At 44.3% G+C, this 16,809-nt stretch overlaps 1 protein-coding gene and 1 long non-coding RNA gene across 5 annotated transcripts in view; both read right to left on the bottom strand.

Moving 5' to 3' along the window:
* LOC147033175 (uncharacterized) overlaps positions 1–16,809 on the bottom strand; it is a 388,661-nt gene that overhangs the window by 300,345 nt on the left and 71,507 nt on the right. The window lies entirely within an intron of this gene.
* PRPF39 (pre-mRNA processing factor 39) overlaps positions 1–16,809 on the bottom strand; it is a 61,134-nt gene that overhangs the window by 4,040 nt on the left and 40,285 nt on the right. For 2 of the 4 annotated variants that reach the window (XM_085871297.1, XM_085871298.1), the window contains exons 5-11: positions 10,097–10,264; positions 9,570–9,744; positions 8,892–8,999; positions 3,683–3,847; positions 3,350–3,476; positions 1,129–1,397; positions 326–510 (exon numbers count right to left, since the gene is read on the bottom strand). In XM_085871297.1, coding sequence (XP_085727423.1) covers positions 326–510; positions 1,129–1,397; positions 3,350–3,476; positions 3,683–3,847; positions 8,892–8,999; positions 9,570–9,744; positions 10,097–10,264 — 1,197 coding nt within the window. Of the gene's footprint in view, positions 1–103; positions 166–325; positions 511–1,128; positions 1,398–3,349; positions 3,477–3,682; positions 3,848–8,891; positions 9,000–9,569; positions 9,745–10,096; positions 10,265–16,809 lie in introns of all 4 variants that reach the window. The other 2 variants (XR_015055456.1, XR_015055457.1) reach the window with 2 other exon arrangements.

Here is a 16,809-nt window from a genome sequence, read left to right as displayed (position 1 = left end):
CGTGAGCCGTCGACACGGCGGACTGGTTAGAGCCACGCCAGGACGCAGCGCAAAAAAAAAAGATGTCCATCCGTTGTCAAGGTATGGCCGGCCAATTTTGTACCTGGTTGGGCCTGCGGCTGCGGCGCGTTGGCAAGCGCGCCATGTCGGAACAAGGCTACGCTACTGGCAGCGGGATAAGGGAGGAAACACAATGGGGTAAGTTATGCCCTGCACGGGAAAGTCTGCAGCACGGGATGCAAAAAAGGAAGGCGGTGAGGAAAAAAATTAAGCCGGTTCGCAAGAGAGGTGTGGAATGGCGGGCGGGAAGGACTTGACAGCTCACGTTTTCATGTCGGAGCCGAAGTCCTCCAGGAACTCAACCTTCCGCTGGGAAAAGGTAATCTTGAGGTCCACGGACAGGTCGCTGGTGAGGGCCTGCTCGAAGCAGTTCAGGACGTTCTCCTCGTTCTCTTTGAGGTCGGCACAAAACTCGAGCTCGAGCAGATTCAGGTAAAGTTTCGAATTTGCCTGCAATGAAGGACCACGGAAAGTCATCTCTCTTTCAAACCTATGGCCACAAAAACACAATGTGACCTCAAACTCGAGAGTGCACCAAAACAAGCCGAGGGTATCAAGCAAGTTTGATTTTTACCACTGTCAGTGAGAATGAGGATTTTGATCCGTCCCAACTGCAGGTCTAATTCCACCTTCACAACATGATTCACCTAACCTGATACTTCATGATAAAGCAAAAAAAATTGCACCGCAAAGTGAACCGCTTATCTGGCTTAGAGGCCTCATCAGCTAACAATTATTGTCAAACCGCAGGCAAGATGGCATGGTGAGCTGGAAGCAATTTGAGGGAATTTGGTAATTGAAGCTACTGCTATCAGCTGAAGCATTAGTGCCATAGAACACCAACAAATGGAACAAAAACAAACGTCGAACAGAATAACCGATGCATTACCGCTCGGAAGGGTTTTGTTTTTACATTCCGACAGAGAAATCACAGGTACGTCTTTGACTTTTTCTAATTCTCATCGATCAAAAACATCATAGCTGCGAGCCATCTATCTAATGGATTCTGTTCCCGGTGTAGCATGACAGAGCATCTATGCAGCAAGTAAAGAAAGGACAATTGCTCACTTTGTCCTTCTCGATTGCCTCGAGTAAGACGGTGCGGGCCCGGTCCCGGTCCCCCGCGGCTTTGAGCAGCCAACGTGACAACTTCACGGCGTAGAACGTGACCACCTCCGGGGTGCGGGCCACAGACATTGCATCGCGCAGGAGCTGCTCGGCAGAAACCAGGTCGCTCTGCCGTCGCTCAAGGCTTACTCGGCGAAGTCGTACCATTACCAGTCCCGGCACCATCATTTCAAAGTCCCGAAGCACTCGCCGAGCCTCGTCTACATTACCTGAGGAAGAGGAAGAAGTGAATGGAGAAGAGGCTCTGGCTTATCTGGAGCAGTAAACTATCCACAATACAATATTAATAAGCTATTAACTAGAGGTTGTTAGTGCTGCATTGGAATCGAGGTGAAGCCACAAGGTTCAGACTATTACACATGAAAGCACGCACTGTGCTACTCAACGACATCATCATGACATCATGAACATCATGAACACAAACACAAATATGAGGGTTTACGTCCCCGTCTGCCGGCATTAGTTGGTGGACGTCAAAGATCCCACGGTGTTCTCTATGAAGAGTAGGTGAGCTATCACTGGCACCCTGAACAAATTCTAAATTCTTGCTCCCTCATCTGAGTATCCTGCATTGTGGAGGTGACCCATAAAGCTTTGGAGTGGGGAGTATGGATATGGTGACCCTCGGAAAGACTGAGCATGGGGAGTATGGATACACATACGAGGGAGATTCAAAGTTGACATTGACTTTTAATCGGAGAACAAGTAAAAATAATAGATCAATCGTGAAAAAAAAAACTTTTATAATGATGTTCTCTACCCGAAGCAAGCCATACAGGAAGTTCCACAAATGCTAGACCGGGCATTCTGGGGAAAAACCAAAATGGCCACCAACATCGTCACGTGTATGCCTGGTGTTGGCTTAATGGTTAGGGTGGTGGGCTTGGGATCCTCGGATCCTGAGTTCAAATCCCACTCGGCTGTTGAATTATACCAGGTGGGGTTGACTCTGCCTGTCATCCTTCCGAGGTCGGAAAAATTAGTGCCAGCTTGCCGGTATCCTGTGTCGGAGTGGCGACCCATCCAGGATTGTGTCCAACAGCAAAGGAGACTGCTTAGGCAGCACCAACGCTCTGCACAGAGTATGGTCCCGATGGAAGGATGGATGAATCATCACGTGTGTTGTGAAAGAGTGGTGCATTGGCAAGTTCCTTGTGAAGGTAAACATCAAATCAGATTAAATTTCACAGGAGACCATCGACACAATTTGGTGAAGCATGTCTTTCAGTTTACACGGCACAGGTTTCAGAATGGCCGTGAATTGGTGAGCGATCACGGAGCACTCCCCATTGCAATCAATTGCGGTCACTCAACAAAACACAAAAACATTAAAAGGTGTTGAACAACTAATGTTGAAGAATCGCTCGACACAAAAATTGCAGACGAATTTATTGTTGGTGTTGGAAGTGTGTAAACGGTCATTCGTTCTCACTGGAAATTTGATTAGATTAGTGCAAGGTCGGTGGGAAATAACTTCGCATTTTATCAAGAGCATTGCAAGCGAGTGCCAGGAATGCGACGAGAGGGACGGAGATGATTTCTTGAATAGTGCAATACTTTATGAGATCTGGGTCCACCGCTTCACGCCAGAGTTACAGCGAGCCAGCACGGAGTGGTGGCGTTCTTGGGACCCATCACCAAAACAGTTCAAGGTGCAGCCATCAGCCATAAAGCCTCATTTTATTGTGTTCAACGGTGAGTGTTTGTGAGTTATTGGATGCTGCAAATGGACAGTGAAGTAGAATAAGCCAGTGTGCGCAGCTTACAAATAGTGTGTGCCACGCAGAGTGGAAACAATGGCTCTCTGGAGCGTACCGTCCCAAATGGATATCGACCAAGTTGGTTTTGTAATTTTTAATGTTTTTGTTTGGATGTGAGACCGTAGTGGTATTTGACACAAGAACCAACGAGAAAGCATCTCAAAATGCAAAGCCCATCTGCATCCGCTTTGTACTCAAAACTAAACTTGACGAAAACAGCAGCTAAAAAAAGAGAGAGAGGCTTAAATTTGATTACTTTTATTCTCCATAATTCTCATGATAAAGGTTTGTTGAAACTTTGATGACAAAAGCTCAAATGGTTAAAAAAAAATTACAATAAAAAGTTATGCCCTGGGCACCCGCTGCTACCCTTTACAACTTTCTTCTGCACGACATCTTACCTTGGTCTTCCTCAAATGCAGCCCAGAGCAAATGCAGGTTTGATTTCCTTGGCAGATGGATCATGCAAGCCCTCCGGAACACATTCTGCACACCTTCAGCACTGTGGTTCTCCATGTACTTGGCATACTGAATATAAAAGAAGGGGAAGACAGTGGCCATGGTGAGGACAGGCATTCCATGATGACTTTCTGCATTTTGCCATTACCTTGTTGCTAAACCGAGATCTACAAGCATTAAGTGCTGCCATCTTTACTTGATAATCGTTTCACTTTGTCTCTGCGATTCTCATCGGGAAGCCCTTGGGGATGTTGCACACGCGATACAAATCTCACCTTGATCCAAAATTCTTCGTAAAGGGCGCACGCAATCATGCAGCGCTCAAAAAGAACCACCACACGCTCATGGGTGCCGTTCTCGATCTCAAAGTCCAGGTAATCTTTCCAGTTTTTGAGCTGTGCTCGCTCCAGTGGTTTCACATGGAAGTATGGTCGTTTCACCTGCGTCAAGAGAGGAACCCAACAGCCCACCAATCAGAATTTTATAACTCTTTGGTGGACATCGAAATAATTAATTAATTGAGGCATTACATCATGGGAATAGATTACGTATGTGAAAGTACTCTTTTAGGGCTCTTCAGTCTATTAAAGTGTTGCTGTCATTCTTTCCAGAAAGGAGAGTAGAACACCGACGGATAAGTGAAATAAAACTAGTGTGAAGTCGATGCCACGCCATCGCAAATTCCCATGCTTCCCACTTATAGCAAAGTTGAAAGATGAATTTCTGAGTTAAATTGTTTTTTCCGTGTTTTCACCACCGCGACTCTAAATCCCCATCCCCGAGGGCATGAACCAGGGGTCAAATCAAAAAAATTGGTGCATACTTCATGCGTCCTCCAATGTTGATTACACACACAAAGTTCCATTTTAAAATGTCCCTCAATTGCATAATGTGGTGTTTGACCTTTTGACCCAAGCCCGGGGGGAGGAGAACCAGAAATGACACTGCTCTTGCACATTCGTGTCATGTGGCGATCAAAATTACCAGGTTTGGCGGATTTCTGCACAACCGTTGAGGAGACGGCGAAATGAATGGACACAGACAGACAGAAGGAGCCGATTACAATATCCCCCCACCCTGCTTTTGTTTTTTTTCTTCAAAAAGAGTGGGGATAACTATTACCGCAAACCCTATGAACAAGATGGAATTAAAGTTGTGGGAGCAATGAAAAAGTGAATTTTGCATTGAAAGATAAATTGGAATATCTAAGCCAGTCAGGCACAAGAGACGAGCACTGCCGACAAGCACAAAGTTGGATTTTAACAAGCTACATAAGATGTTACTAGCGTGGTGGTGACTGAATGGTTAAGGCAGTTGGCTCAGGATCTTAAGGTCCTGAGCTCCAGCAATGTCAGAATAAAATCAGGCCGGTTGACTCAGTCCGTCATCCTTATTCGGTCGGCAAAATTAGCATCAACTTGGTGGGAGTGAGCCAGTCGAGTAGCCAATATCTGAGTGGTGACACGTGCAGGATTGTAACCCTAGAGCCAATCAAACTACCTCGGCAGCCTTATGTGCCCGACGGCGTGAGGAGGATCAACAACAATCAACAACAACAACATCATGAGACATGAAATAAAGAAAATCAAACTACCAGCTTCCAAAAAAAAAAAGTAAACATTTAGTGCAGACATGGATGTCACGAAACATGAATGGCACTTAGACGACTAATGCTCTTGCCAACAAAGCAACAAACGTTTCAAAGGTGTGAGTGCATCAAAAAAGGGAATGAAACATGATTGAGCACAAGCAACAAAAACAGGCCGGGAATGGGACAACAATGTCTTAGAATCAAACGTCAACAAACAAAGGGTGCTTCGGTTGTTCATCAAAGCCCCAAATTACTCCAACCTGTCTGCGAAGGGGGAACAGTAGTCCTCCAACCTTTCACACCGATTTGCTGGGAACGATCCGGTGAGCGTTTCTACCTTTTATTCCTGCAATGAGCGCACCAACCTTAGCTGGAATGTTTACGCTCAGTCCTGCCAGCGTCTTCCTCCTTGAATGATCGTTGCGGAGCAACAGGTTCCAGAATGGACGGGTTTTAACGGTAAGCGTTGCGAATTTATTTTTTCAATGAAATGGTAATTGTCTTTTTTCAACAGAACGCATATAGCACCTGGTATGGTTGAGGCCGACACAATGAAATGGTACATCGCTCAACTCCCAGAGTGCTGGTAATTGGCCATTGGCATACATCAGTTGGCCCGTTTCGTGTTACCATCTCCGTCCGTGGCTTCGGGTTCGAGTTCAACATCCTGTTTTGATTTGTCCATCGTCTAAAAGCGTCTTTATAAACACGTTTCAGACAAACAAAAAAAAAAAATATTTTAAGTAGGTTGACGTCTCATAACGTTCTCTCACTTTCGTGCACAAATTCTTCAAAGCTCTTCCACAGGCCTTCCATCAGTTTACTAAAAACAAAAAATAAAAAATACATTTTTTTTTAACTGTGCTCAGCAAAGTTACAAAACAAAGCAAAGCGAGAGATAATTTCAGGGTGAGATTAAGAGCAGATAATTTTGATCTAATCGCAGCTCGAGAAGCACACCAAACAGAAAGGGGTTCGAAAATGCCATCCAAGATTGGTGCTCGCATGTTCATGTTACTTATCAGTCCATTTCCGAAGATTGAGATTTGGAACTTTCAAAACACGTTTCTGCGTTTCCATTTCAGCACAGCCCGTTGGCGGTGTTGTTACCAAAATCATGTCTGCACAGCTGGTAAGAGCCTCCCACCGGGGCAAGGAGGGGGGAGGGTGGGGGGATGAAAAAGCTCGACACCATTGCCTAACTGGGATCAAAACACCACGAAGGACATGTATCCTGGACGGTTTCGATATCTCGTATCGGACCCATATGCTGGCACCTGTTCTGGGTAAGCAAAGCCATTTGCTCCTTGGATTCGGCAAAACAACACTAAAGTCAGCACATTTTACTTGGAGCACAAGCAAAGGAGAAACCGAGCACACACAAGGAAGTTAGGAAAGTGTCGATTATTTACTGCCTTTCTTGCTTAAAATAAACAAATAAAATGAAGCGTGTGGTCATGATATTCATGGGAATGCTTTCCTAACATCTGAGTAACTCGAGGGAAAGACGACACACACACACACACACACACACACACACACACACACACACACACACACACACACACACACACACACACACACACACACACACACACACACACACACACACACACACACACACACACACTGCGGGGAAGGGATCGGATGAAGCTGGTACAAGGCCACTGCACAGACAAGATACCATTTTAAGACGTGTAATAGTGGAAGCAGGAATGGATCTCATGGATGAAAACAACCACTGGCTGTTTATGGACGTATTTTTAAAGTACAAGGAATTTCGTTTTCTCCTCCTGAACATATCTGCAGGTCATAGGCAGAGTTAAAAAATTAATAAATTAAGCAAATAGTGAGGCTGTTTGTGCTTTTCAAAAAAGACCACACTTCGACGCTATAGAATGGAATAAATTCTATAGAATGCAAAAACTCACGTACTCTTCACGAACTGCACAGTGGGAATGAAACACCGGGATGACTGTAGCTGGGTCGGGATTCAAACCGGGGCGAGGCAGCTTTGAGGTGAGTGCGTGTACCTGTAGGCTATTGCGCTAGCCCAAACTAATGGCTTAACAACAGTATCAAAGAAGTGTGCACACTGCACGCTTCAATGACTTGACCAACCTGACCCAGCGGGGCCAAGTCTTTTGTTTTAGAATTAAATTATTTCACATATAGTTGAACAGGTACAATGCTTGAAGGGACAAGTAAAAATCTAAAACTAATATCTCCCATGCACAGGCTGGAAAAAGGTCAATGTTGAGCCCTGCACCAGTGCACGACGACAGGCTGTTCTCCACACGACGAGTGCAAAGTGCAGCGATCGTTTCCATGCACAATGGCTGACTGAATAACGATGTGAACCACAAACCCTCGTTCAGGATTTTCAACACCTGAACAGAAGATTACTTGAACAGATTCCCAGCGTGTAGTCAAACTTCCACGATGAGGATCATCTTCGTTTCCCACATATGAAACAAAACGCTTATTTGGTTTCAAAACTCACCTGAAATCATGTTATAAAGTATACATCGGAAAAAGTTAATTGTTTTTTTCCCCACATTCCTCACAAAACATAATGTAGTACTCCCATAACCATCCTTCTTTAACAGCGACAATTATCCTCACATTCGTGTTGGAGCGGCCTTGACTTTAGCCTCAACACTCAAAATATTTTTGCTTCATTGGCTGAGCTGAAACAGCCAAATCTAATCGTTGCTGCACTCTCCCAAAAGTCAAACATATGAATTTAACAATTCTTCTTGGGTAGACCATTTGTTTTTTTCTTTGTTGTTTTTTTTTTTTTTTTTTTACATGGTATCAAAGGTTAATTGAGGGATAATACACGGCGGGGGAGGTGATGCTGTTTTGGTTTGTGAGAACATTTCGTCTTTTTTAACCCCAAATAACTTTGATGAAGCAGCTCTTTCATGGAACATTGGCAGTTAATCTACCTGGTTACAATCATTGAAATGGACAAGAGAGGTGGGTGAGGGTGGGGAAGAGTGCAGATGAAAGCCCAAAGTCAGGGGAAGTTTGCTATTCTTGGGAGCAATAATAAATGAAATTAATCCAATACTCTTCCATTAGCCAAGATAACCACACTAAAAATAAACGAGGGTGGGTTGAAAAGTAATGCCTCATCGTTTTTTTTCCAAAACAGGTAAACATATTCGAAAGAAACAAAGCGCAGTCCGTACATTCATTCTTCCCATCACAGGGTGCGAAGTTTTATAATTCTGACACTTCATGTCTCAGCACAACGTCAGTCAAGATGGCAGACGGCAGCACAACTTTGTCAGTGCAGTGAAGTGTAAATCGTTGGAGACGAGAGGTTGAGTGGGGGTGGATGACTGGAGATGAAAACTTGGGGGTGGCCGACTGGAGACGAGAGGTTGGGGGTGGCCGACCGGAGACGAGAGGTGGGTGGGTGCACCATTACGATCCTGAGAGTAAGAGATGGTGAATGGAGTACCGCAACAACGGATCACCAGCCCCGGCATGGCTCCGTCATATTTTCAACTTTTCCCCAAACTTAAGGAACACCTTAGTGGAAAACATTTTTTCTTCCGATGATGATGATGTCAAGCCTGCTGTGAAGCTCTGGTTCAATAAGGACGCGCAGTTCTATGGTGATGGCATCACAAAACCACTTGTACGTTGGCAGAAATGTGTGGACCACAGTGGTGATTATATTGAGAAATAAATATGCCCCATGGGAGAATAAAGATTGATGTTAGTATCTGTCTTTCATTTGAATTCCTTTTTCTGTTTTGGAATAAAAATAATAGAAGGCATTCCTTTTTAACACACCCTCATACATGTGTATTTTTGAAGGTGAAGGCAGAAATGATATTAAGAAGAAACCTCCCCACACGATCCAGCACAAAACTTACACCCTCCTCGAAGTTCCACCTCTTGCTCACTTCCTGCTCATTAAGCACGTGCACCTCTTGCCGGGCCGCAATGACACGCTCTCTCAATTTCTCTGTTTCCAAGTCCTCCTGCACCAGAAAAACAAGCCCAAGTATACAGGATGGTCACTACGAGGCAAGATTAGATGCCAAAACTGTCCATCCATCGAATGTACATTTGACCGTGATTCAAACGATAAGGCCAGGCTGCTCGTTCCTTCATTAATGAGGGATCAGTGCAGAAATTATTTTAATTTGGGCAAGAAACCAGCACACAATAGCCTATTCTTTGGAAAGGCACTGTGAGATATTGAACATCCACCAGCGAAAGCAGATGGTACAGCAGGTTTAACATTCCGCAAAAATTTGACACTCTCGCGATTTAATACCCTTTTCCTGAAACACCAGGAGGGTAATTTATCGTCTGGATGGAAATAAATCACAGAGAAAGAAAGCTCAAAGGCGAGTGTCAATCTCCAAGTTATTCTGTCGGCCAACAAAACCCAATTTACGATGCCAACTTGATCTTGGGTCATGCCAATGAACATGAACACACACACCGGTGAACTTCTGAACCACCGGATTTAGACAAGGAAGACCATGATTACACCAATGAGCTTGCTTGCCTAATTAAGATTGCTCTCAAATGTGTCACCGTACCTCATCTTCCACAACAGCAACAGTTCCAGGAGGTTTATCACCACCAGGAGGATCCAGCTCCTCTTCTGCCGTGTTTGCACTTTTCTCTCCGGACACAACCTCCGCTCGCAGTGCAAGGAAGTCACTAGTGGACATTATATCTTTGGGCAGGTTGTTCCTCACATGCTCCTTGAACCTGATGATGGAAATATGAGGTATTTAAATAAATATTAAGTAAAATAAATAAATTTTATTTATTTAAATAAATAAAATAAATAAAATTTAAATAAATAAAGGTATTTAAATAAATAAATAACACAAAGCCAGCACAAAACCTTGGCAGAGGAGATGGCAGAAATAGTTTGTTTTTCAAAAAAAAAAAAAAACCTCCTGACTGGTTAAAAATTCAACACTCTGAACACATTGTTCTCAAAAGTATCAAAATATCCTACCCTACCCTGAAGGTCTTGGATTCAAAAACCATATAGGATAACAAACGTAACAGGCAGCCTGAAATGCAACCTTCGACGAGCGAGCGTTTCACGTACTTGTCAAAATGGTGGCTGTACAATTGTGTGGGGACACCCAGCAAGACATCAAAGATGGCCGTGACCTCACGGTGTTGTCCGCGGTCACGTTCCCAGTTGATGTACATGTCCCACAGCTTGTCCGAGCGAAAGTCCGTACCAGCCGCAGCCATGGCCAACTCAAAAAGGCTGCCAGAGGAGAGCAAAAGGATGAGGTGATGCATTAACGGGTGGAGGGCTGCAGTGGAGAGACCACTTATAAACAACGTATTGAAGCACACCTGCGATCATCCGTTTTTTATTGTCTGCTGAGAGCATGCAATAAAAACGTTGGTTCCCAAAAAACAAGTACCAAGAACTTGCCCGGTGTACAAAATCTTTAAAAAGGGATTGCCTATGCAACGATAATCGAAAGTATTGAAGATTTATATTAAACCAGGTAAATTAACACCCCCCCCACCCCGGCCCCTCCCATCAACCTGGGAATCGATTACGATTTCAACACTTAGATTGAAATGTACTCAAACTCTGACACCCAACAAGCCATGTGCATAAGGTGCACAGGCGCCCCCTGGCTGCACATTCTCGACACTGAGCATTTGTTTTTTTATGAGATTCGAAGAAACAGCGAAACGTCGACAGACTATGCAAGTGACATTGCTCCAACAAAGAGTTAACGCCAGAAACGTCAGCTTCTCCTTGCTCCCCACGGCGGTAAGCACATTCCGATCAATATCCCGTTGATTTCATCCATCGTTGTACCTGGCTACCGACGGAGATCGACAATAGCCTTCACGAAGACAAGTTTGCCATTCCACAAAATAAATTATAATTAAATATCGGTCATGCACGCATGCATTCAGGTGTGGATGGGGGGAGCAGGGGAACAGTGTGACATGATGCGAACTTGTTTACATTTAGCGATGACAAAAGTAAAGTCAATCATGTCATGCAATTTTTTTTTCTTTTTATAGCTTACACAGCTCCTTTTTTTACATCCACTGCTTGTACGTATATCATATATAACTAGAAGGGCACTCGGTAGAGCGCAGCCACCGTCACACAATGCCTGATCCACAAGAACACATCTGGCCCGATACATTTTTGAAATATCATGCTACATATCGTTTTTGGCCCGATCTCTCAATGGTTAATAATCACTTCAAAATCCAGATCCAGATACGGATTCGGATCTTCACCAAACTCAAATCAATTCTTCCTTGCCACACACCCAACATGTCAACAAAGTTTCATCTGAATCTGTCCACAACTTTTTGAGATATCCTGTACACAGACAGACAAAAGAAAAATCGTGCTTAGCACGATACTTGGCGAATTAGTTGACCTTTCCGTGTGGTGGTCCAAGCTGTAATGTCATGGAATGTGTGGTGTTTATTTGTTCGTACATTAATAAAATGAAGCGACGTCACAAATAACAATCAGGCGCGCGTTGTCATGGTAACGGCAGCAGATTGAAAATTTTCACAACTCATTTAAAGCCACCATGTGGCATTCAACAACTTATCATCGGTGCTTGTTGCCTTCATTCTGATCGTAGAAAATATTTGAAAATACCTCGGAACATTGCTTTTCAACCAGCTTTACGATCCCGTTATCGGGTTTGAAATATGTTGTAAAACAAAAATGTATATTATAGACAGTATAAGTTTCAATATAATAAGTGCAAAACTGTTTGAGAAATAGCCATGTGTAATTCAAAAAATTACCCATTGGTTTATAATGGGCAATAATATAAAGTGATGCAGAATCCAGATCCTGATATTGAACATCACCAAAAGTCACATATCTTTTTGCACTGTGGATTTCTATCAGCTGTTAAAATTTCATCCAAATCGGTTAAGAATTGTGACCTGTAGAACGAATAGAATTTTTTTAAAATCACGCCAATAGCTAAAAACTTTGACGTCATACGCTTGCGAAAACTGTGCATAATTTGTACTAACATGCATTTTAAAAACATTTAGATATTCCATTCAAGTTTGTTTTGGCGTCAACAAGAAGTCGCTACGACTTCCGGTCACTGAGTTATGTCCAAAAATGTGTTTTCACGTTGTGTGAAGTCACGTTGCGACGTTTAGTCCGATTAAGACGGGGTTTGGACGCGGACCGTCTCAAGTGGATTGCCTATCAGGTGTAAATATTTAAGAACGACTGGTCCAGCCGTTTGGGCTGTAGACGACTGGACAAACAAACAAACCAACATACTTGACAAAATCGAAGATTTCGCCAAGTCACAAACACAGAAAGGGGTGAAAACATAATATCCTTCACCATCGGTGGCGGAGGTAACGAGAACAGCACTCGTCGAGCGCAAAGTCTCGCCTCACATTCAATCGAACCTCCATCTCATCACTCCACTGCCTTCTGCCCCCTCTCTTATTACTCCCCACTGTACCTCAACACAGCACCACAGAGCCTTTTCACTCCTCATCCGGCCCCCTCCCCGAGCTCTTCGGCAATCCCCCATACTTTTTCAACAACTCTCCTTACCTCCCCCGCTCCTCCCTTGTCCTTTCCTCCCCCTCCCCCTCCTCCTTTGTTCTTCCCTCCCCTTCCCTTGTTCTTCCCTCCCCCTCCTCCCTTGTCCTACCCTCCCCCTCCCCTCCCATCCCCTGAACCCAAAGCCTCCTCCCCTCCCTCTTCATTAACAGTGTGGACCTCAAATATCCAGGGCCTTTGCTCAAACCTTCCAGAACTTTCCATACAGGTTACCACTGACAAACCAGACAATCTGCCTCACAGAAACTTTCCTCCCTCAAGACGTCTCTGACTCCCAAGTATCTCTCAATGGTTACTGCCTCCTCCGGTATGACAGACCTGAGCCTTTTCTCGGTGGAGGAGTTGCTCTCTTCATCAAAGACTCTATTCCTCACTGTGGATGCACTGCCCTCACTCCCTCACACCCCCATGAATATCTCTGGCTACGGCTTCCCCTCCACTCCCACCTCATGTTTATATGTGTACTGTACCATCCACCAAACAGTGATGACTCCATTTTCACCTCACTATCCGAAAACATGGACCAACTTCTATCTTCTCATCCAAACTCTCTCTTCCTCATATGTGGCAAATTCAATTGTCATCACGCCAGTTGGCTAGGTGTGGGTACCTCTCTCACCTGCCATGGCACTTCAGCAAAACACTTTTGCGACTCATTGGGACTGACTCAATCAGTCAACTTCCCGACCCGGATCTCAACCAATGGTACTCTATGTCTTCTGGATCTGATTTTGACAAATTTCCCTGAAAATATCTGCCGTTCTTCCTCCGCTCCAATCGGTTCTTCTGACCACGTCCTTGTCAAAGTAAACATCTCTCTGGCTGTTATCAGAGAACCACCTCACCGCCGTCGAGTCTGGCATTTCACTCAAGCCGACTGGCAGGGTCTCCAAGCAACCATCAAATTTCCAGACTGGTCTCCTATCGCTACTTTCTCCAACATCAACTCATCCTGGGAATTCTTTCAAAGAAACTTGCTCTTCCTCATGCACAGATTTATCCCCTCTCATCTTCAGTTGTCCTACCCTTCCTCCCGCCCTTGGTTTACTGAAGCTTGTGGAGAGGCAGTTGTCCTGAAACAACTTGCCTTTGCCTCATGAATAGCAAACCTCATGGATAGCAAACTCTCAGTTCCTTCCATAAAGTTCGGAAGAAGTGTGTATCTACCCTCAGGACAGCCAGAAAAGAACATCTTTTTGACCTGAAGTCTGAACTCTGAAACCTCTCTCCCTCCTCCAAATATTGGTGGCGTCTCATCAAATCTGTTTCTAGTGTATGTTCCCCCTACATTCCCTGATCCCCTCCCCTTACCTTAAATGGCCGCACTGCTGATACTGCACGTGAAAAAGGGCGAATGCCGAAACTCGGTGTTTGCAGCTAAATCTTGTGTCCGAAACCCATCGCTTTCTGTACCACCTTACTCAGTCACACCCAACTGTCCCTGGACTCTGTGTCCTTTTCTTCTGACAACGTGGAGACCTTGCTGTCAAACCTCACCTCAGATTCTGAAACCGGTCCAGACAGCAACAGCCCACGTGTCCTAAAAACCTGCTCATTTGCTCTTGCTCACCCTCTCTGTTCTATTCACCCTCTCATTTGTGCAAGGTCATCTGCCATCTGCTTGGAAATCAGCAAACATTACTGCCCTGCACAAAAAAGGTGCAAAAACAGATCCCTGCAACGACAAACCGATTAGCCTTCTCCCAATCATTAGCAAGGTTATGGAATCCATCATCACTTCAGACATTAAATCCTTCTTCTTCTCCAATGGCTTGATCATCAATTTGATTTCAGACCAGGTCACTCTACCCTGGATATGCTTCTTCTGCTCTCCCAACAATGGATGGAGGTCCTCAATGCGAGCCATGAAATCAGAGCCATATCCGTCGACATATCACGTGCTTTTGACACGGTCTGGCACTCTGCCTGCTCACCAAACTCTCTTCTGATGGTATCCAAGGCCATCTCCACTCATGGCTTGCAGACTTCCTCTCCTGTCACAGTCAATGTGTGGTCATAATTGGAATTCTCTCATCCCCTCCTCCTGTCCAGGCTGGAGTTCCTCAAGGCAGCGTTCTGGGTGTGTTCTTTTTCTGGTTTTCATCAATGATCTCTCCAACTCTGGAAAATCCTCTTTATCCCTTTGCTGATTTCTCCACCCTCTGCCGTACCATCTGTCAATCCTCAGAACGGCAAGCAGTAGCTTCTTCGCTCTCTGCAGATCTGGGTAAAAATCACAATTTTTTAAAATCACAAATTCACTTTCACCCAAGTGAATAAATGACCAACATATGGGGAGAAAATGAGGTATTAGTGTCAGGAGGGTGTGTACGCTTGAAATGGAATGCCCCTTGGGTGAAAAAAAAACTCAAAATACCAACTTTTAAACCTGTGGGCCCATCGGGGCCCATTTTAGGGGCCCCCCAAATGAAGGCGCCCCCGGCTGCCCAACAATCTTCCAGAGGCCATATCACAGGTTGTCGTGGTCCGATTTGGCAAATCTTAGTATCAAAATGCTCGTAAAAGCGAGATCTTTCGAAGTGCGTAAAGTAAAATGACTCCAAAACAATAATTCAAAAAGTTATAGTTTGGGGCGCCCTTTGACATTGGGCCCCCGCTCCCCAGCCAAGCCAATGGTCCTGATTTTTTTCGTGTGAGAATACCCCTTCAGATACTCCAACACCTCAGCATAAATGAAAATGGGATCCCAATGGGTTCACGCATGGCAAAGATATATGTTGGGGGACTCGGGTGCTGGACACAATACAGCACAATATCAGAACACAAGATTTCCAATACACTATATCAGTATATGGTACATAAATTTTTAACATGCACATGCAGGAACTGGAAGCGATACGAGTATGAGTAAGAGTTTTTCCTAGCATATTATAGTCAAGATTTTTTGCCAACCAATGTTTTATTTAACAGCTGGGTTTCTTTTTTTACTGATTGTGTAGGTTCGACCTGTAGCAGTTTTTGCTTCTACGGAAAGAAGTATATCAGAAATGTCTAAAATGCAGTGATCTTCAATGTCAGGAAAAAAGAAACTATTTGCGGGCCAGTTTGGATGAAGAAAATTCACTTTCACTTCATGAGTGTCCTGAAAGGCTTCCATGATGCAGGCAAGCCACCATTTTCCATCATAGTGCACTGTGACATAACCTGAGAGTTTCCCGTTAAAAGTTGGTGGAGATTTTGAAATAGCTGACTCGATACGGTGTTCCTCGCTAAAGGCCCTGTCACACCTTGACGTTTTAGCCAGCGTATGGCAACGTATCAAAATGTATGTAAAACGCTGGCGTACGCTGAACTATTGATGTTTTTTTTATTTTTTGGGCGTACAATGTGTTGGACGTATGCATAACTTATTCGTAACGTACACAGAACGTTTTAATCACATATAGATAACTTAAACCAACGAATGCTGAGCATGTTGTCGGCATTCACAACCTATGCCCAACGATAGTCTAACTTATGCATAGCGCGGCAGCGTATCGCCGACGATCAAGTGGCATAGGCTATTAATAGGCTGCGGCTCGACGATTCAAATCATAACCGCACTAGACATCGAAGTGTGAAGCCACTGTCACACCTTGACGTTTTAGCCAGCGTATGCAGACGTATGAAAAATTTGCCGAACCAAGCTGGCACACGTCGAATACGTTATTGGTAAGTTTTGTATAAGCTAAGAGCACGCTGGCATACGTCGTAGTACGCTGGCATACATCATTGTACATAGAGTACGTCGAGAAATTTTCAGCATGTTGAAAATTTCTCGACGTACTCGACGTATGACACACATTCCTCATACGCTGGCATAAGTTGTAGGCACGCTACGCGATCGTTGACACACGTCGACATACGTTACTTGTACGTTACTCATAAGTCGAAACACATCAAGGTAATGGTTAGCGTCAGTGTTCCAGACTCCCTGGTTTTTTTTTTCTTCATCTTCCGTATAACGGTTATGATTTAAATCGTTGAGCGGCAGCCTTTTAATCACATTATATTATAACCGCACTATAAATCAAAGTGTCAACATGACCTTCATACCGAAGGAAATTTTTTTTTTTTTTTTTAAACAAAAAAAAAACAGGGAGTCTGGAACACTGACGCTAATCATTACATTGACGTGTTTCGAGTTATGAGTACCTTACAAGTAACGTGTGTCAACGATCGCGTAACGTGCCTACAACACGTTACTCATTGTT

This window comes from Eptatretus burgeri, chromosome 2 (genome assembly GCF_056783735.1).
Source record: "Eptatretus burgeri isolate ZD-2024b chromosome 2, Ebu_testis_v1, whole genome shotgun sequence".
Classification (NCBI taxonomy): Eukaryota; Metazoa; Chordata; class Myxini; order Myxiniformes; family Myxinidae; genus Eptatretus; species Eptatretus burgeri.
The sequence above is the reverse complement of the archived record's forward strand: the minus strand, read 5'-3'. Positions and strand labels throughout refer to the sequence as shown.